At 37.1% G+C, this 21,652-nt stretch overlaps 1 protein-coding gene across 1 annotated transcript in view; it reads left to right on the top strand.

The window, feature by feature from the left end:
- Nucleotides 1-21,652, top strand: part of PRKD1 (protein kinase D1) — a 339,086-nt gene that overhangs the window by 169,387 nt on the left and 148,047 nt on the right. The window contains exon 2 of the mRNA XM_081226889.1: nt 8,597-8,735. Coding sequence (XP_081083015.1) covers nt 8,597-8,735 — 139 coding nt within the window. The remainder of the gene's footprint in view (nt 1-8,596; nt 8,736-21,652) is intronic.

Genomic DNA, 21,652 nt, shown 5'->3' with positions numbered 1-21,652 from the left:
AGCAGAAAAGAACTTTCATGGTTACATGAAAATATGAGGTGAAAGACTTGTACACTAAAAGATCTCTGAAAGAAATTTAAGCAAAGTCAGATAAATAGAAAACATCACATGATCATGTATTGGAAGAATTAATATTGTTAGAATGTCCATACTACCCCAAGCAACCTACAGATTCAATGCAATCCCTATCAAAATCCCAAGGCATTTTTTACAGAAGTAGAAAAAACAATCCTAAAATTCATATGGAATCACAAAAGACCCCCAAATAGCCCAAACAATTATGAGCAAGAAAAATAAAGCTGGAGGCATGACACTTCCTGATTTCAAAATATATTATAGTAATCAAACAGTATGACATAAAAACAGATATATAGACCAATGGCCAGACTAATCAAGCAAAAAAGAGGACACAAATTACAAATATAAGAAAATAATAGATATCACTACAGACATTAAAGGGTGACAAAGGAATAATATGAAAAAACTTTTTGCCTGTAAATTCAGCAACTTGGATGAAATGAATTGGTTCCTTGAAAGATTCAAAATGCCAAAGCTCACTTAAAGGAAATTGAAATCTAAGTAGTGATATATCTATTAAGAAAATTGAATATATAATTTTAATCCTTCCAAAAAAAATAATTCCAGGCTCAAATGGCTTTGCTGGAGAATTCTACCAAACATTTAAGGAAGAATTTACTTTTTTTTTTTTTTTTTTGTGGTACGCGGGCCTCTCACTGTTGTGGCCTCTCCCGTTGTGGAGCACAGGCTCCGGACGTGCAGGCTCAGCGGCCATGGCTCACGGGCCCAGCCGCTCCGCGGCATGTGGGATCTTCCCAGACCGGGGCACGAACCCGTGTCCCCTGCATCGGCAGGCGGACTCTCAACCACTGCGCCACCAGGGAAGCCCATAAGGAAGAATTTATACCAGTTTTATACAGATCTTCCAGAATATGCAAAAAATGAACCTCAATCCATATTTCTTACTTTGTTAAAAAATTACCTCAGAGTGGATCATAGACCCAAATGTAAAACCCCAAACAATAAAATTTGCAGAATAAAACATAAGAAAAAATCTGTTACCTTAGGTTATACAAATATTTATTAAATATTAAACCAAAACCATGACCCATGAAGAAATTTTGATAAATTGGGTTTCATAGAAATTAAAAACTTAAGAAAATAATGTTAAGGGGATGAAAAGACAAGCCACAGAATGGAAGAAAATATCTGTGAAACACGTATTTGATGAACAGCTTTTATCTAGAATATATAAAGAGCTATCAGAACTCCACAATAAGAAAATAACTCAACTTTTAAAATGGGCAAATGAATTGAGCAGATGTGTCTGTGTGTGTTAAATAAGTACAAGAAATGATGCTCAATATCATTAGTCACTAGGGAAAAGTAAATTAAGACTATGAGATACCATTATACACCTATTAGAATGTCTAAAATTTAACAACCCAACATTGCCAAGTGCTGTCAAAGATGCAGAGCAACAGGAACTCTCATGCGTTGCTGGTGAAAATGCAAAATTGTATAGCCACTTTGAAAACAGTTTGGCAGTTTCTTATGAAGTTATCCAGATACTTCCATATGCCCCAGAAAAATAAAAACTTACTATGTTCAGGCAAAAACCTCTAAGTGGACATTTATAGCACCTTTATTTGTAATAGTCAAAAACTGGAACTAACTTAAATGCCCCTCCACTGACTGAGGAATAGATACTTACACTGTGGTTCATCCATACACACAATGGAACAATCCTCAGCAGTGAAAAGGGGTAGATTAATGATATATGCAACAGCATGGACAAATATCAGCTTCACTGCACTAAGTAAAGTCAGATTCAAAATTATGTATGTACTGTATGATACCATTTATATCACATTCTTGAAAAGACCAAACTATAGGGACTGGAACTGTTCTATATCTTGGCTGTGATGTGTATACTACATATATGGCATGTGGTTATGGTATACATCTTTCAAAACTTTCAAAACTGCACACTAAAAAGGGCAAATTTTACTGTATGTTTATTATACTTTAATCAGCCATTTATAATAGCATAAAAATATAAAAACTTAGAGATAAATCTAGCAAATATATCTAAGACATGTACACTGAAAACTACAAAACATTTTTGAGAGCAATTTAAAGGAAACTAATAAATAGGGCGATATGCCATCTTGTTCATAACAAAATAGAAGTCTCCACATTGTTAAAATATAGATCTATCCAAGATGATCTATGTTTCAATGTAGTATCATTGAAAAATCACAGCAGATTTATTTTGTAGAAATTGACAAAATGATTCTAAAATGTGTATGGAAATTCAGAAGACCTATAATATCCAAAGCAGTCTTGAAAAGGAAAAAGGTGAAGAGCTTACACTAACTGAACTCAGGCTTAGTATAAAGCTCCAGTAATAAGTATAATGTGTTATTGATGTAAGGATAGTTATATACTCAAACATACACTTATATGCCCCAGAAATTCTTTTCCTAGATATTTACTCATAAGAAATGAAAAACATATACCCATCGAAACACTCATACATAAATGTTCATAGCCTTATTATTTGTAATAGCCACAAATTGGGGGAAAAATACGAATGTCCATCTGTGGATACACAGATAAGCAGTTATCCTAGATCCACATAATGAAATGGTAATAACATAATAAAAACAGGTGAATCTCAAATGCCGTATGTGTAAATGAGTCTCAAAAACATAATGAGCAAAAGAAGCCAGCCAAAAAAAGGGTACATAGTGCATGTTGTATGATTTCATTTGTATGAAATTCTGTAGCTGGCTAACTAATCTTTGCTGACAAAATAAAACTGTGTTGAGTCAAGATTGTGGGTAGTGTCAACTGCAGGGGGTACAATAAAATTTGGGGGGTTGATGAAAATGTTTCATGGCTTGGTTGTGATTTTGGTTTCATGTGTGCTGGGGCAAGAGTCAAAACTCATAGACTTATATCCATTTTATTTATTGTAAATTACACATCAAATGAGGTTGATTTTTAAAATAGTACATGAACTATTTGTTGCTGTAGTTTAGAAAATAGTATTTTAGTTTTTCCCTTTCCTTGCACTCTAATAATATTATTGGAGAAATTACAAAAAAAAGGAACTATTATTTTTGTTTTAATTAGCGCAGTGGAAACAGTGACATCATTTCAGCTGTTGCATTTTATTTTACAGAAGCCAACTTTACTAAGTGATATGCAGAAGTAGTTTTAAGCCTGGTTGTCAACAGACTCTTAAGAGCAAGAGGATGTTCTCTATATACTTATTTTTAATTCACACAAAATGTCTTACATGATTGTAGCCCCTAGTTTTATTAATAAGAAAAATAAGGAAGAATGCATCATATATTGTATTTATCTTCAGAAGATCTCTTTTTTTTAATTAGTTTCTGCTTTATAACAAAGTGAATCAGTCATACATATACATCTGTTCCCACATCCCTTCCCTCTTGCGTCTCCCTCCCTCCCACCCTCCCTATCCCACCCCTCCAGGTGGTCACAAAGCACCAAGCTGATCTCCCTGTGCTATGTGGCTGCTTCCCACTATCTATCTACCTTACGTTTGGTACTGTATATATGTCCATGCCTCTCTTTCGCTTTGTCACAGCTTACCCTTCCCCCTCCCCATATCCTCTAGTCCATTCTCAAGTAGGTCTGTGTCTTTATTCCTGTTTTACCCCTAGGTTCTTCATGACATTTTTTTCTTAAATTCCATATATATGTGTTAGCATATGGTATTTGTCTTTCTCTTTCTGAGTTACTTCACTCTGTATGACAGACTCTAGGTCTATCCACCTCATTACAAATAGCTCAGTTTCGTTTCTTTTTATGGCTGAGTAATATTCCATTGTATATATGTGCCACATCTTCTTTATCCATTCATCCGATGATGGACACTTAGGTTGTTTCCATCTCTGGGCTATTGTGAATAGAGCTGCAATGAACATTTTGGTACATGTCTCTTTTTGAATTATGGTTTTCTCAGGGTAGATGCCTCGTAGTGGGATTGCTGGGTCATATGGTAGTTCTATTTGTAGTTTTTTAAGGAACCTCCATACTGTTCTCCATAGTGGCTGTACCAATTCACATTCCCACCAGCAGTGCAAGAGGGTTCCCTTTTCTCCACACCCTCTCCAGCATTTATTGTTTCTAGATTTCTTGATGATGGCCATTCTGACTGGTGTGAGATGATATCTCATGGTACTTTTGATTTGCATTTCTCTAATGATTAATGATGTTGAGCATTCTTTCATGTGTTTGTTGGCAGTCTGTATATCTTCTTTGGAGAAATGCCTATTTAAGTATTCTGCCCATTTTTGGATTGGGTTGTTTGTTTTTTTGCTATTGAGCTGCATGAGCTGCTTATAAATTTTGCAGTTTTGTCAGTTGCTTCATTTGCAAATATTTTCTCCCATTCTGAGGGTTGTCTTTTGGTCTTGTTTATGGTTTCCTTTGCTGTGCAAAAGCTTTTAAGTTTCATTAGTTCCCATTTGTTTATCTTTGTTTTTATTTCCATTTCTCTAGGAGGTGGGTCCAAAAGGATCTTGCTGTGATTTATGTCATAGAGTGTTCTGCCTATGTTTTCCTCTAAGAGTTTGATAGTGTCTGGCCTTACATTTAGGTCTTTAATCCATTTTGAGCTTATTTTTGTGTATGGTGTTAGGGAATGATCTAATCTCATACTTTTACATGTCCCTGTCCAGTTTTCCCAACACCACTTATTGAAGAGGCTGTCCTTTCTCCACTGTACATTCCTGCCTCCTTTATCAAAGATAAGGTGACCAGATGTGCGTGGGTTTATCTCTGGGCTTTCTATCCTGTTCCATTGATCTATCTTTCTGTTTTTGTGCAAGTACCATACTGTCTTGATTACTGTAGCTTTGTAGTATAGTCTGAAGTCAGGGAGCCTGATTCCTCCAGCTCCGTTTTTCGTTCTCAAGATTGCTTTGGCTATTCGGGGTCTTTTGTTTTTCCAAACAAATTTTGAAATTTTTTGTTCTAGTTCTGTGAAAAATGCCAGTGGTAGTTTGATAGGGATGGCATTGAATCTGTAGATTGCTTTAGGTAGTAGAGTCATTTTCACAATATTGATTTTTCCAATCCAGGAACATGGTATATCTCTCCATCTATTTGTATCATCTTTAATTTCTTTCATCAGTGTCTTATAATTTTCTGCATACAGGTCTTTTGTCTCCTTAGGTAGGTTTATTCCTAGATATTTTATTCTTTTTGTTGCAGTGGTAAATGGGAGTGTTTTCTTGATTTCACTTTCAGATTTTTCATCATTAGTGTAGAGGAATGCCAGAGATTTCTGTGCATTAATTTTGTATCCTGCTACTTTACCAAATTCATTGATTAGCTCTAGTAGTTTTCTGGTAGCATCTTTAGGATTCTCTATGTATAGTATCATGTCATCTGCAAACAGTGACAGCTTTACTTCTTCTTTTCTGATTTGGATTCCTTTTATTTCCTTTTCTTCTCTGATTGCTGTGGCTAAAACTTCCAAAACTAGGTTGAATAAGAGTGGTGAGAGTGGGTAGCCTTGTCTTGTTCCTGATCTTAGTGGAAATGGTTTCAGTTTTTCACCATTGAAGATGATGCTGGCTGTGGGTTTGTCATATATGGCCTTTATTATGTTGAGGAAAGTTCCCTCTATGCCTACTTTCTGCAGGGTTTTTATCATAAATGGGTGTTGAATTTTGTCGAAAGCTTTCTCTGCATCTATTGAGATGATCATATGGTTTTTCTTCTTCAGTTTGTTAATATTGTGTATCACATTGATTGATTTGCGTATATTGAAGAATCCTTGCATTCCTGGAATAAACCCCATGGTGGATCATGGTGTATGATCCTTTTAATGTGCTGTTGGATTCTGTTTGCTAGTATTTTATTGAGGATTTTTGCATATATGTTCATCAGTGATATTGGCCTGTAGTTTTCTTTCTTTGTGACATCCTTGTCTGGTTTTGGTATCAAGGTGATGGTGGCCTCGTAGAATGAGTTTGGGAGTGCTCCTCCCTCTGCTATATTTTGGAAGAGTTTGAGAAGGATAGGTGTTAGCTCTTCTCTAAATGTTTGATAGAATTTGCCTGTGAAGCCATCTGGTCCTGGGCTTTTGTCTGTTGGAAGATTTTTAATCACAGTTTCAATTTCAGTGCTTGTGATTGGTCTATTCGTATTTTCTATTTCTTCCTGAGTCAGTCTTGGCAGGTTGTGCAATTCTAAGAATTTGCCCATTTCTTCCAGGTTGTCCATTTTATTGGAATTGAGTTTCTTGTAATAATCTCTCATGATCTTTTGTATTTCTGCAGTGTCAGTTGTTACTTCTCCTTTTTCATTTCTATTTCTATTGATTTGAGTCTTCTCCCTTTTTTTCTTGATGAGTCGGGCTAATGGTTTATCAATTTTGTTTATCTTCTCAAAGAACCAGCTTTTAGTTTTATTGATCTTTGCTATCATTTCCTTGATTTCTTTTTCATTTATTTCTGATCTGATCTTTATGATTTCTTTCCTTCTGCTAACTTTGGGGGTTTTTTGTTCTTCTTTCTCTAATTGCTTTAGGTGCAGGGTCAGGTTGTTTACTCAAGATGTTTCCTGTTTCTTAAGGTGGGATTGTATTGCTATAAACTTCCCCCTTAGAACTGCTTTTGCTGTGTCCCATAGGTTTTGGGTCGTCGTGTCTCCATTGTCATTTGTTTCTAGGTATTTTTTGATTTCCTCTTTGATTTCTTCAGTGATCACTTCGTTATTGAGTAGTGTATTGTTTAGCCTCCATGTGTTTGTATTTTTTTACAGATCTTTTCCTGTAATTGATGTCTAGTCTCATAGCATTGTGGTCGGAAAAGATACTTGAAACAATTTCAATTTTCTTAAATTTACCAAGGCTTGATTTGTGACCCAAGATATGATCTATCCTGGAGAATGTTCCATGAGCACTTGAGAAAAATGTGTATTCTATTGTTTTTGGATGGAATGTCCTATAAATATCAATTAAGTCCATCTTGTTTAATGTATCATTTAAAGCTTGTGTTTCCTTATTTATTTTCATTTTGGATGATCTGTCCATTGGTGAAAGTGGGGTGTTAAAGTCCTCTACTATGAGTGTGTTACTGTCGATTTCCCCTTTTATGGCTGTTAGTATTTGCCTTATGTATTGAGGTGCTCCTATGTTGGGTGCATAAATATTTACAATTGTTATATCTTCTTCTTGGATCAATCCCTTGATCATTATGTAGTGTCCTTCTTTGTCTCTTCTAATAGTCTTTATTTTAAAGTCTATTTTGTCTGATATCAGAAGATCTCATATTCTGGACATTTCTTCATGACAGTAGCTCCTTAAAAGTCAACCTTTATTGACATACGTGTCAGAAATATCACACGTTTCAGGAACAAGACAATTTTCTCTCCTTGACTTATGACCTTTTTCCACACATGACAAATATCAATTTATAAAAGAAATAACAATTGCTAATTGTGTGAAAATATCATATACAAGAAAAGAGCCCTTTTCACATGCCTATTAGCCTAGGTTGTTTGTTTTAATAAAAATATTCAATGCTAATACAGACTGATCTTTGCTTAAACTGTTCCTGAGATTGTGGTTTGTAATAAGTTTGAAGTTGGCTTTAAGATTCTTAAGGATGTTCCTACTCTTTGATCAAATAATTCTACTTTTAAAGCGGAATTCAACAAGCAGGACTATGGTTTGAATTTTGAGTACTTTCTTGCATTAGAAGGAAGAGAGGAAATGAAAGGAATAATATTAATTGTTAATATTCTAATAGTTATTTTTAATATCAGAATTTTTTAGGTTTCCCATTAGAAAATATCATTCATTTAGCTTTCATTATATGCCTGCTATTGGGAGATAGTCTTGAGTAATATTTATCCCTGTGAGGAGAATATAAACTATGTATACTTAAAATGAATTGACTTCTAGCTATTGTACTTGTCTATTTAACCTAGATTGCATGAAAACTAAATGCAATGTATGGGCAGCAAAAAAAGGGAGAGTTGGGTTGTCTCCTCTGGTGCTTTCCTGAATCAAAGAATCTAGATAACACCTCTGCCCACACACAGAACATGTTTAGATTTATTGAGTCATCTCTTATTTTTGAATATGCCAAAATGGACTGACCATTTTTTTTTTTGCAAATAAATTGCAACAATATTTGTAATGGAATTGTAACAAACTAACTCCCATTTTAATGTAATTGAATTGCTATAAATCATGTGAAAATGCACAGTTCTTACCACCTGTTGTATTTCTTAACTGCCTTACTGCCAGGACTTTCTTTGAATCTTATCTCAGATTCTCTTGTTTTCTTGCTCTCTAATTAGAAGATCATCTTGTCATTATTGCCCTTATGATATGTGATTTCTTTCCTCCTGCTTTGGAGTCATGTCAATATCAATTTGGCCATTCACTTTTATTTTTTGATGTTCTAGATATTTTGAACTTTTCTAATTAGCTTGTGTTGGTGCCCTGACATTTGCTTATTTGGTTTTGATTAAATTTAGGAAGATTTTGACATTTAACCTGTTGTGGTATTTGTATTTACAGTTCCCTGAATGTGGTTTCTATGGAATGTACGATAAGATCCTGCTTTTCCGCCACGACCCTACCTCTGAAAACATCCTTCAACTGGTGAAAACGGCTAGCGATATCCAGGAAGGCGATCTTATTGAAGTTGTCTTGTCAGGTAGTATACTTTTTCCCTCTATCCATAGATAAATAATTTGTATCTGGAGAATTCTTGGCCATACGTTTTTAAGGCGCATAGAAAATGTACATCAAACCCGGCCCCATGAGGAAATTTTAGGTCTCTGTCTATATGAACTTTCAAAATTATTTTGAAAAAAGCCAAAGTTTTCCCTTGAATTGGCTGTTTCCCTAGCCAGTCCTGTCCCAGTCACTTCTCCCAACTTCACTCTCTCCCCAGGCTTCCAACAACACACATGAATACCTTCATTCATTACCTTAGATCATTTGGAAGAGCAGTAAAAGCCAACAAAAACAAACTCACCAATAGTGAAGCTAAGACAGATGTCAGGGCCCCAAATGTACTGAGTGTCTGGAAGCCAAGGGCTAGGGAACAATTGCTTTAGTCGAGTCAGAAATCCAGTAACTACTGGCCAAGACCAAGTTGGAAACCAGAGCTCAGGAGTTACAGCAGGTCAGGCTATGCTGTGTGACTTTAACTAATTCACTCCCTGAAAAATGGCTGCGTTTCCCTCTGCCCAGATTTATATTTCTTGTTTAGGATTTAGAAGTTAGTAATCAGACTGTGCCTGTCAATACAGAAAAAAATTTAACTTTTTAAAAAAATGCCAGAGAACACCTGTAGCAGGGATCGTAACAACAATGATCAGTGCAATATTCTGAAGAGATACAGACTTTTATTGTTTATTTTTGTTAAAATTGAGTCATTACTGAGAAACACAGATTACATTGCTCTTTCTCCCTTCTTTGCTTGCTATCCCTTTGACTAAAGGAAATTCATTCGCTTTAAAAATGATTCTAGGCTTCATTTCCTCAAGTTCCAGAGCCCAGTACTTGGATGCACTGATTATAATTCACTTGGTCTTTGTTTTGATTCAGTCCAATTCATGTTGTCTGTATTGATCTATCATTGTGACAGGTCCTGGGATTGCCCCACTTTCACTGGGTAGATAGATCCTATAAAACAACTTGGTTTAGCTAGATAAAAGTAATAATTTTCCTGTTGTTTATAAGTTTGCCAGTTGCTAAACAAACCAAAAAAGGAAAAGTTTTCATTTTTTAAATTTGGGGGGTGGGGGTAGAAATCACTTGCTTTGAGTTCTCCTTTTTACTTTTCTTTGGCTCTTTTGACATTGGCTCACCGAGCCTGGCCTCACAAAACTAGTGCCTAGACATGTTGTTCTTTAAGGTTCCTGTTTCTGAACACTAGGGGCTGCCTGAAATAAATTATTCAAGGACATCATACACCAGATCTGTTCTCACCATAATTCATATTAGACTCATAGCAAGGCGGCTTCCCAAAGGATGTGCTTTATGAGTCTTTTCCCTGTGGCCATGTCCAGAAATATATGAAGATTTTCAAGATTGCATTTCTAAATTATTTATTTTTCTTTTCATTTTACTTTTGTTATCAAGCCCTTCAGAGTAGTACCAGACAGATCGAATGCAAGCTGTGTGTGAGTGTTCTTGAGGGGGGGAAGAGGTGCTGCCCATCTGCATGTTATTCCCTTGCCCTCCGTGAGCCAGACCTGTCTGCCCCACGTTGACGTGCTGCAGCCCTCCGGAGGGCCCCTGGGCTCAAGGATCAGCATTCTGCTTTTCCTCCCCATCTTTGCAAGCCCAGAACCTGATTGTGCCTACACTCCACTTCTTTTGCCATCCACCCTTTATGTTCTGTGTCCTGCCTCTCCTGTGTACCTGGCCACAGTGCTGAGGGGGCATTTAAAGGCAGCCCTTTTCCTCACCTGCTGTTGCAGCACCTGGCTCAGGAAAGCCTCTCCTACTCTGTCAGTAGCTATCTGGTTGCTAATTAAAAGGAGCCATTTTATAATAGCCTGATTCCAATTTTGAAGCTTGAACCTCTGAACCCTTTTCACACTCCACATAGTTCCACTTCACCTTAAATTATTCATCTATATATACACATATATATATATATATATATATGTGTATATATATATATATATGTATTTACACACACACACACATTCAATTATGTTTAGGTCTCCAGCATTCACCTGTAACTTCTTTGGTATTCTCCTACCACTCTAACACTCAGCATTGTGATTTTCTCCATACATGTTAAAAATGTTTTCCCTGGGCTTCCCTGGTGGCGCAGTGGTTGAGAGTCCGCCTGCCGGTGCAGGGGACACAGGTTTGTGCCTCGGTCCGGGAAGATCCCACATGCCGTGGAGCGGCTGGGCCCGTGAGCCATGGCCGCTGAGCCTGCGCGTCCGGAGCCTGTGCTCCGCAATGAGAGAGGCCACAACGGTGAGAGGCCGCGTACTTCAAAAAAAAAAAAAAAAAAAAAGTGTTTCCTTAAAACCTCCCAGTCCTCCATATTATAGCCCTGTTTCCCCCTCACAGCTCTTACCTTTGCTGGATGTTGTTAGTCACCTTCAGTGTAACCACAGACCTGACCTCACCAATAAGATGTGGCCCCCGCTCTGAGATCTTCACTTGAGCGGCATCCCTCCTCCATCTTGTCAGTCGCCACCAAATGCACACACCCATTCCCTGTCTTTTTCACTTTAGCTTTCAATCACTAACTCCCTACCATTTTTGGACTATATTTTTCCCTTTCGTCTTTGCCCACAGCACATGGCCCACTATATTCATGTCTTACATCACTTTGATGCACTCTTGACTACTTGGTTATTCTCTTATACCTTATAAGGTATAAGGCCCTGCTATACCTGTCTGTAATCTGAATTACTTTAAAATCCATTTTTGCCATTCCTGTTCCTGAGCCACACATGACTGCTAGACACACGGTCCCTTGCCGACATGGCTCAAGGCAGATCTGTCTTTCACCTGGCTTTACTGTTGTTTCTCAATCTTCTTCTCCCCCCCATCCTTTTGTTACCATAGACAGGAGGTTCTCAGTAAACATATGTGGGTTGCTTAAGTGACTATTGGCTATCACATTAGAAGTTATCATGTATACAAAATTTTATAAAAATACTGATTTGTTGTAAAAATATTGTTTTTAGATATATACTCAAAACTAAACTGAAATTCAAGTCTCCTTGGTGTGCATTTACCCAGCCCTGACAAGAAATTAGTGCCTGTGATACGGGCAGGATTGTATCGTATTATAATGTGAGGCAAGACAAATGATAGCTACTAAGACACTTCAGGCCATCGTGCAAAGGAGCTCATAAACATACTCATACCTGAACCAGTCCCTGAAGAGAATGGATGCTATGATTGGCTAGAGAAATGTGCTATTTCCTGGAGGTGTGGTTAAGGATCAGCTTCATTCAAAATGCAGCGGGTAAGCGGGGTAGAGGAGCAAGACCCTGAACATCCTCTCTGTGGCCTTTTGACCAGTTCCAGAGCATAAACATGCTCTGGAAATTTTCCTCCTACAGACTATAATTTTACTGTTAAAATTCATTTCTCCATATTTTCTGTTTTTCCTCATTAAAAATTAAATTTGGGGAACACAGCAGGCACCTCATCGCCTCTTGCTCTCATTGGAGGAGCGCTCACATTCTCAGGAAGCCGCACATGAGAGGGGCGCTTTCGCAGAAGCCAGTGGCGTCTGGTCCAGCCTCCTCTGGGAGCAGGCAGGTGGCAACCCCACGCTAACCCTTGCAACTCTGTGCCGATCCCCGAATTCTCACACGGTGCAGGGACAGCCGTGTGACTGACAGGGTGTTGGTGCTCTGGGCATGTGTCAGACCTGTGCCTCTGAGGTGGGAGAGCTGAGTTCAGGACATTGGTCCACCAAAGACCTCCGAGCTCCACGTAATATTAAATGGCAAAAGCTCTCCCAGAGATCTCCACCTCAATGCTAAGACCCAGCTCCACTCAACCACCAGCAAGCTACAGTGCTTGACACCATATGGCAAAAAAACTAGCAAGACAGGAACACAACCCCACCCATTAGCAAAGAGACTGCCTAAAATCATAATAAGGCCACAGACACACCAAAACACATCACCAGATGCCATCCTGCCCACCAGAAAGACAAGATCCACCCTCATCCTCCAGAACACAGACACCAGTTCCCTCCGCCAGGAAGCCTACACAACCCACTGAACCAACCTTACCCACTGGGAGCAGACACCAAAAAAAATGGGAACTACGAGCCTGAAGCCTGTGAAAAGGAGACCCCAAACACAGTAAGTTAAGCAAAATGAGAAGACAGAGAAACACACAGCAGATGAAAGAGCAAGGTAAAAACCTACGAGACCAAACAAATGAAGAGGAAATAAGAAGTCTACCTGAAAAACAAGTCAGAGTAATACTACTAAAGATGATCCAAAATCTTGGAAATAGAATGGAGAAAATACAAGAAACGTTTAACAAGGACCTAGAAGAACTAAAGAGCAAACAAACAATGATGAACAACACAATAAATGAAATTAAAAATTCTTTGGAAGGAATCAATAGCAGAATAACTGAGGCAGAAGAACAGATAACTGACCTGGAAGATAAAATAGTGGAAATTACTACTGCAGAGCAGTATAAAGGAAAAAGAATGAAAAGAATTGAGGACAGTCTCAGAGACCTGTGGGACAATATTAAACACACCAACATTCGAATTATATGGGTCCCAGAAGAAGAAGAGAGAAAGAAAGGGACGGAGAAAATACTTGAAGAGATTATAGTTGAAAACTTCCGTAATAATGGGAAAGGAAATAGTTAATCAAGTCCAGGAAGTCCAGACAGTCCCATACAGGATAAATCCAAAGAGAAACACACCAAGACACATATTAATCAAACTATCAAAAATTAAATACAAAGAAAAAATATTAAAAGCAGCAAGGGAAAAACAACAAATAACATACAAAGGAATCCACATAAGGTTAACAGCTGATCTTTCAGCAGAAACTCTGCAAGCCAGAAGGCACTGGCAGGACATATTTAAAGTGATGAAAGGGAAAAACCTACAACCAAGATTACTCATCCCAGCAAGGATCTCATTCAGATTTGATGGAGAAATTAAAACCCTTACAGACAAGCAAAAGCTCAGCACCACCAAAGCAACTTTACAACAAATGCTAAAGGAACTTCTCTAGGCAGGGAACACAAGAGAAGGAAAAGACCTACAATAACAAACACAAAACAATTAAGAAAATGGTAATAGGAACATACATATCGATAACTACCTTAAATGTAAATGGATTAAATGCTCCAACCCAAAGACATAGATTGGCTGAATGGATACAAAAACAAGAACTGTATATATGCTGTCTACAAGAGACCCACTTCAACCTAGGGACACATACAGACTGACAGTGAAGGGATGGAAAAAGATATTCCATGCAAATGGAAATGAAAAGAAAGCTGGGGTAGCAATTCTCATATCAGACAAAATAGACTTTAAAATAAAGACTATTACAAGAGACAAAGAAAGACACTACAGAATGATCAAGGGATCAATCCAGGAAGAAGATATAACAATTGTAAATATTTATGCACCCAACATAGGAGCACCTCAATACGTAAGGCAAATGCTAACAGCCATAAATGGGGAAATCGACAGTAACACAATCATAGTAGAGGACTTTAACACCCCACTTTCAACAGTGGACAGATCATCCAAAATGAAAATAAATAAGGAAACAAAATCTTTAACTGATACATTAAACAAGATGGACTTAATTGATATTTATAGGACATTCCATCCAAAAACAACAGAATACACATTTTTCTCAAGTGCTCATGGAACATTCTCCAGGATAGATCATATCTTGGGTCACAAATCAAGCCTTGGTAAATTTAAGAAAATTGAAATCATATCCAGTATCTTTTCCGACTACAATGCTATGAGACTAGATATCAACTACAGGAAAAAGTGTGTAAAAAATACAAATACATAGAGGCTAAACAATACACTACTTAATAACCAAGAGATCACTGAAGAAATCAAAGAGGAAATCAAAATACACCTAGAAACAAATGCCAGTGAAAACATGATGACCCCAACCAAACTTATGGGATGCAGCAAAAGCAGTTCTAAGGGGGAAGTTTAGAGCAATACAATCCTGCCTCAAGAAACAAGAAACATCTCAAATAAACAACCTAACCTTACACTTAAAGCAATTAGAGAAAGAAGAACAAAAAAACCCCAAAGTTAGCAGAAGGAAAGAAATCATAAAGATCAGATCAGAAATAAATGAAAAAGAAATGAAGGAAATGCTAGCAAAGATCAACAAAACTAAAAGCTGCTTCTTTGAGAAGATAAGCAAAAATGATAAACCCTTAGCCAGACTCATCAAGAAAAAAAGGGAGAAGACAGAAATCAATAGAATTAGAAATAAAAAAGAAGTAACAGCTGATACTGCAGAAATACAAAGGATCATGAGAGATTACTACAAGCAACTATATGCCAATAAAATGGACAACCTGGAAGATATGGACACATTCTTAGAAAAGCACAACCTTCCCAGACTGAACCAGGAAGAAATAGAAAATATATACAGATGAATCACAAGCACTGAAATTGAGACTGTGATTAAAAATCTTCCAAAAAGCAAAACCCCAGGACCAGATGGCTTCACAGGTGAATTCTATCAAACATTTAGAGAAGAGCTAACACCTATCCTTCTCAAACTCTTCCAAAATATAGCAGAGGGAGGAACACTACCAAACTCATTCTACAAGGCCACTATCACCGTGATACCAAAACCGGACAAAGATGTCACAAACAAAGATAACTACAGGCCAATATCACTGATGAACATAGATGCAAAAATCCTCCACAAAATACTAGCAAACAGAATCCAACAGCACATTAAAAGGATCATACACTGTGATCAAGTGGGGTTTATCCCAGGAATGCAAGGATTCTTCAATATACGCAAATCAAGAATGTGATACATAATATTAACAAATTGAAGAAGAAAAACCATATGATCATCTCAATAGATGCAGAAAAAGCTTTTGACAAAATTCAACACCCATTTATGGTAAAAACCCTCCAAAAAGTAGGCGTAGAGGGAGCTTACCTCAACATAATAAAGGCCATATATGACAAATGCAGAGCCAACATTGTTCTCAATGGTGAAATAGTGAAAAAATTTCCACTAAGATCAGGAACAAGACAAAGCTGGCCACTCTCACCACCATTATTCAACATATTTGGAATTTTTAACCACAGCAAACAGAGAAGAAAAAGAAATGAAAGGAATCCAAATCCGAAAAGAAGAAGTAAAGCTGTCACTGTTTGCAGACAACATGATACTATACACAGAGAATCCTAAAGACACTGCCAGAAAACTACTAGAGCTAATCAATGAATTTGGTAAAGTAGCACGATACAAAATTAACGCACAGAAATCTCTGGCATTCCTATACACTAATGATGAAGAATCTGAAAGAGAAATTAAGGAAACACTCTCATTTACTATTGCAACGAAAAGAATAAAATACCTAGAAATAAACCTACCTACCGAGACAAAAGACCTGTATGCAAAAGCTATAAGACACTAATGAAAGACATTAAAGATGATACAAACAGATGGAGAGATATACCATGTTCTTGGATTCGAAGAATCAACATTGTGAAAATGACTATTCTACCCAAAGCGATCTACAGATTCAATGCAATCCCTATCCAACTACCAATGGCATTTTTTATAGAACTAGAGCAAAAATGTGCACAGTTTGTATGGAAACACAAAAGACCCCGAATAGCCAAAGCAATATTGAGAAAGAAAAACAGAGCTGGAGGAATCAGGCTCCTGGACTTCACACTATACTACAAAGCCACAGTAATCAAGACAATATGGTACTGGCACAAAAACAGAAATATAGATCAATGGAACAGTATAGAAAGCCCAGAGATAAACCCACGCACATATGGTCACCTTATCTTTGATAACAAAGGCAAGAATATACAATGAAGAAAACACAGCCTCTTCAATAAGTGGTGCTAGGAAAACTGGACAGCTACATGTAAAAGAATGAAATTAGAACACTCCCTAATACCATACACAAAATAAACTCAAAATGGATTAAAGACCTGAATGTAAGGCCAGACACTCTAAAGCTCTTAGAGGAAAACATAGGCAGAACACTCTATGACATAAATCATAGCAAGATCCTTTTTGACCCACCTCCTAGAGGAAGGGAAATAAAAACAAAAATAAACAAGTGGGACCTAATGAAACTTAAAATCTTTTGCACAGCAAAGGAAACCATAAACAAGATGAAAAGACAACCCTCAGAATGGGAGGAAATATTTGCAAATGAAGCAACTGACAAAGGATTAATCTCCAAAATTTACAAGCAGCTCATGCAGCTCAATATCAAAAAACCAAACACCCCAATCCAAAAATGGGCAGAAGACCTAAATAGACATTTCTCCAAAGAAGATATACAGATTGCCAACAAACACATGAAAGGATGCTCAACATCACTAATCATTAGAGAAATGCAAATCAAAACTACAATGAGGTATCACCTCACACCAGTCAGAATGGCCATCATCAAAAAATCTACAAACAATAAATGCTGGAAAGGGTGTGGAGAAGAGGAAACCCTCTTGCACTGTTGGTGGGAATGTAAATTGATACAGCCACTATGGAGAACAATATGGAGGTTCCTTAAAACACTAAAAATAGAACTACCATAGGACCCAGCAATCCCACTACTGGGCATATACCCTGAGAAAACCATAATTCAAGAAGAATCATGTCCCACGATGTTCATTGCAGCTCTATTTACAATAGCCATGACATGGAAGCAACCTAAGTGTCCATCGATAGATGAATGGATAGAGAAGATGTGGCATACATGTAAAATGGAATATTACTCAGCCATGAAAAGAAACGAAATTGGGTCATTTGTAAGAAGCGGATGGACCTAGAGTCTGTCATACTGAGTGAAGTAAGTCAGAAAGAAAAACAAATACCATAGGCTAACACATATATATGGAATCTAAAAAAAAAAAATGTTTATGAAGAACCTAGGGGCAGGACAGGAATATAGACGCAGATGTAGAGAATGGACTTGAGGACACAAGGAAGGAGAAGAGTAAGCTGGGACGAAGTGAGAGAGTGGCATGGACTAATATATACTACCAAATGTAAAATAGATAGCTAGTGGGAAGCAGCCGCACAGCCCGGGGAGATCAGCTTGGTGCTTTGTGCCCACCTGGAGAGGTGGGATATAGAGGGTGGGAGGGAGACACAAGAGGTAGGAGATATGGGGATATATTTATATGTATATAGCTGATTCACTTTGTTATAAAACAGAAACTAATGTACCATTGTAAAGCAGTTATACTCCAATAAAGGTGTTTAAGAAAAAAAAATTAAATTTTACTCTATAGTTTGACATAAACATAATCTGAGTCTTTTCATGTTTAACCAACATTCCACCAAAAGGAACTTTTTCTGGCATAGTACAGTAATAAAATGTGAGAAAATGTGGAAAATATTAATTTTCAGGAATGTTAAACACTCTTGTCTCTTCAGACAGCATCAAGAATTTTCTCTTGCTTATGTCATATTCTGCTGAGACCTTTCATCATCTGTTAGTACTAACTAGACTGCTCCTGGCTAATTTGCTGGCTTCCCTCACCAATCCCCACTTTTTTTTTTTTTGAAAACATGGCATGGTTGAGCTAATGCTTTTAGAACAAGTAAGCCAGGAAAAGATTGCTCATGGCTGGCTGGGTTGGGTTATGGAGGGAAAAAAAAACCAGCTCCATGCAAGTTTCCCACCATATATACTCCCATGGCTGGCAAACTTTGTCTGTTGACCAAAGGGTTAGCATTGTTACTATCGTTATGAAGTAGGAAAACACTGCAAATGGAAATTTCTTTTACTAAAGCCAATGTCAAGTTCAAGTGTATGGCACTGAACTGTAAATACAGTTCATGGAATTTATCTGAAGTCTTCTGCATGATGAATCTCTATTGAAGCATGGTAATTCATCCGTAGCAAAGCATGTTAATAACAGGACTGCATTCATATGACTCAACCCTTTTTTGCTTTGTTTTGTTTGGACTTGAGCTCTAATAATTGTCTATATGTGTGTATGTATCAATCTTGTAGGTGATTAAATAGACAAGGACTACAAGAATTTCTCAAATAAAATCAAAGTTTTAAAGTCTTAGAGCTAAGTGTTAAATCTTTCCTTCTCTTATTAATAGTAAAAACCCACATTTTTTCCTGGGAAATTTTTATCTTTTACAGTAGATTATGCTGTATTATTTATAACTTTTGCAGAATGCTGTTTCCACATGTGGTTATTTGTTCACCACTATCTAGAGATGGGAGCCTCCTTAGAAAGCTAGTACTATAGCCCAGGCAGAAGGGTATGGACCTATTCTCAGGCAGTGACAGAAGAGCTGGAAAAGAGGTACAGAGATCAAGAGATATTTTAGAGCTAAAATTAAAGAGGTATAATAACCACTTGTATATAGTTGATGAAGGAGATGAGAAAATGAAGGCGACTCCAAGGAGGGCTACAGCTACCTAAGCGTGATCTCATTTCCTTTCCTTCATCCCAAGTCTTGCCCTTATACATTCTTCAACATGTTTGCCAAATGGTTTGGGTACTGCCCCGAAGGGCTGAATAACTCATTATATATAATCAGGATATATAGTATATATATATAGTATATATATATATTGATTTCCTTCGTGGTTTTGTAGAAATTGCATAACCTCTGGGATTCATGGGTTTTGTTTATTTTTTAATCTAAAAAGGAGCTTATACTGGATGAAAGTATCATACAGTGATAATAATACATGGATTCCATGTTTTCTTCAGCCTGCAAGTAAAGTGGTATGCATAAGGATTGAGTAGTTTCCAGGGCCAGATCATCTGGGTTCATATCCATTTTCTGTGCTTCACCACTTACATCTTTGCTAAGACATTAAATCATTCAGTGATCCAGTTTCCTCATCTATAAAACGGGGACAACAATAGCACCTACATTGTATGGTTATTATAAAAATTAAACTAAATTAATGCATGTAAAGCACTTCGGAGAATTTCTGTGCATAGCAGCTGCACAATAGATGTTAGTTGTTTTGATTGCTCTCCTCACACTCTAAGTGGCCTTTCCCATGATGTTCATGGTGGTTAAACATACCGCAAAAGGGAATCCTGGTCTTTGATAACTTGGAGATAACTTTGAGAAATGTTGTGTTAAGCAATGTTGAAAGAATTATTTACTGCAGGACTCTTCAGAACTCTGGTGCATGCTAATAGGAAACATAATTCTCCAATATCACTTCCCGAATTCATTGTATCATGAAATACTTTTTTTTTCCCCTCTATCTGGGGAGTCTTGGGTGAGCAGTTCACACTGGCAATACTCCTCTAGGTCAAGCCCATAGACCAGTGATGGGAGATGATATATCCATTCTCTTTATACAGGCCACTTCTTTCTCACAGAGGGCAATGTTTGAACCATGGAAAAGCAGGAGTTAAGAAGCAATAAATCTTTGTTTACATAGTGGCACAGGCTTTTGAAGCAGTTTACATAAGTAATGTTGTTTCCTTTGCAGTGATGCTGTGAGGTAGTGAAATCAGGTATCTTAAAAGCTATGGAATATAAATTTTAACTTGCCCACATCCTACAGTGAGTAGGGGTAGTACTAACCAGAGCTTGAATCTAAGTGACTGAATTCTTCACACCACTTCAAGTTAGCCCTTTGAATTTGTACCGGTAAACAGGAATTCTTGAGAACCTGTACAAAGAATTCCTACTATAGTAAGACAGTTTATATTTCAAAGAAACATTGATGGTATTTGTAACAACAAAAACAGCAATGAGCAGTTTATATTTCAAAGAAACATTGATGGTATTTGTAACAACAAAAACAGCAATGAGCTAGCTACAAGTTCCATTGACATGATTTTTATCACACAACCATTATTTCCCTCTTCTTCATAAACATACAAATTGTGATCAGGTTAAGAAAACTCTGGAGGCTCTTCTCTGTAGAGTTATGATACAAAATATGAAATAATAAAGTAACCATGTCCTTGTTTAAATAGGATCCTGTCATGTAATTTCGCAGCTCTGATCAAAATTGAAATAGTGTCTTAGGGTCACTATATTTAAGGTATTCTTATGACCATGTTTTTCTATTAGTAAGATTCATTGCCTAAACTATAAGCCAGAAAAAATATATGGTAATGAAATTCCAGGTATTCCTCCCTTATTTTATAGAAAGTGTAAATTATTGATTTATATGGTGCTATGCCACTTATATCCATTTCTCTCAGATAAAGTACATTGTCTAGCAGTGTTTTTTCCCCCTCTGAAATATGGATGGAAGGGAAAAACCTCGAGAGTGATGTATTAGATCACTGCATTATTATTTCTCCAAGAGTACGTTATGTAGACATGAGTTTGTTTGTTTGCTTTTAAGAAGGCAGAATTAATCGTGGAAAGCACCTCCCCAGCCCTAATACTGCTTGGATAATTGTATTTCTTTGTAGTTGTTCTTGGACATCTAAATCTGCCAGGCTGAGTGGTCCTAATTCCTATCCACCTTTAGTTGCAATTATCTGTGCAGGTGGTTTTTTAACAGTGGAAAACTTAAATGTGAGATTACAGGTCATTACTCTTTTCTTCTAAATATGGTTTATGTTAAGTGTGTCTTTAGCATTTCCATTTATTAGTAATATTAATTCTCTTTACATTCTTATCTTTCAGATAAATCTGGTTTTGGTCTCATTGTGCCACTCTAAACCATTTTCATTAAAAAGTGAATGCAAAGAGCAGACTGTTGGAATGTTTCCATAGATTTCCCATTTCCTACTTGTGACCTCCATGATCACAAGTAGGAAAAGGGGCCTTGGAGCACTCCCTCCTTACTCTGATAGTTTTCTCGATTATTTGTCCTTTTGTGGAGTGGATTCTCCAAGGAGATATAGTACAATAGTGCATTGCTTCTCTGTCTTTTCTTTTTTTT

Source organism: Mesoplodon bidens (assembly GCF_964165515.1).
Source record: "Mesoplodon bidens genome assembly, chromosome: 3".
NCBI lineage: Eukaryota > Metazoa > Chordata > Mammalia > Artiodactyla > Ziphiidae > Mesoplodon > Mesoplodon bidens.
The sequence above is the reverse complement of the archived record's forward strand: the minus strand, read 5'-3'. Positions and strand labels throughout refer to the sequence as shown.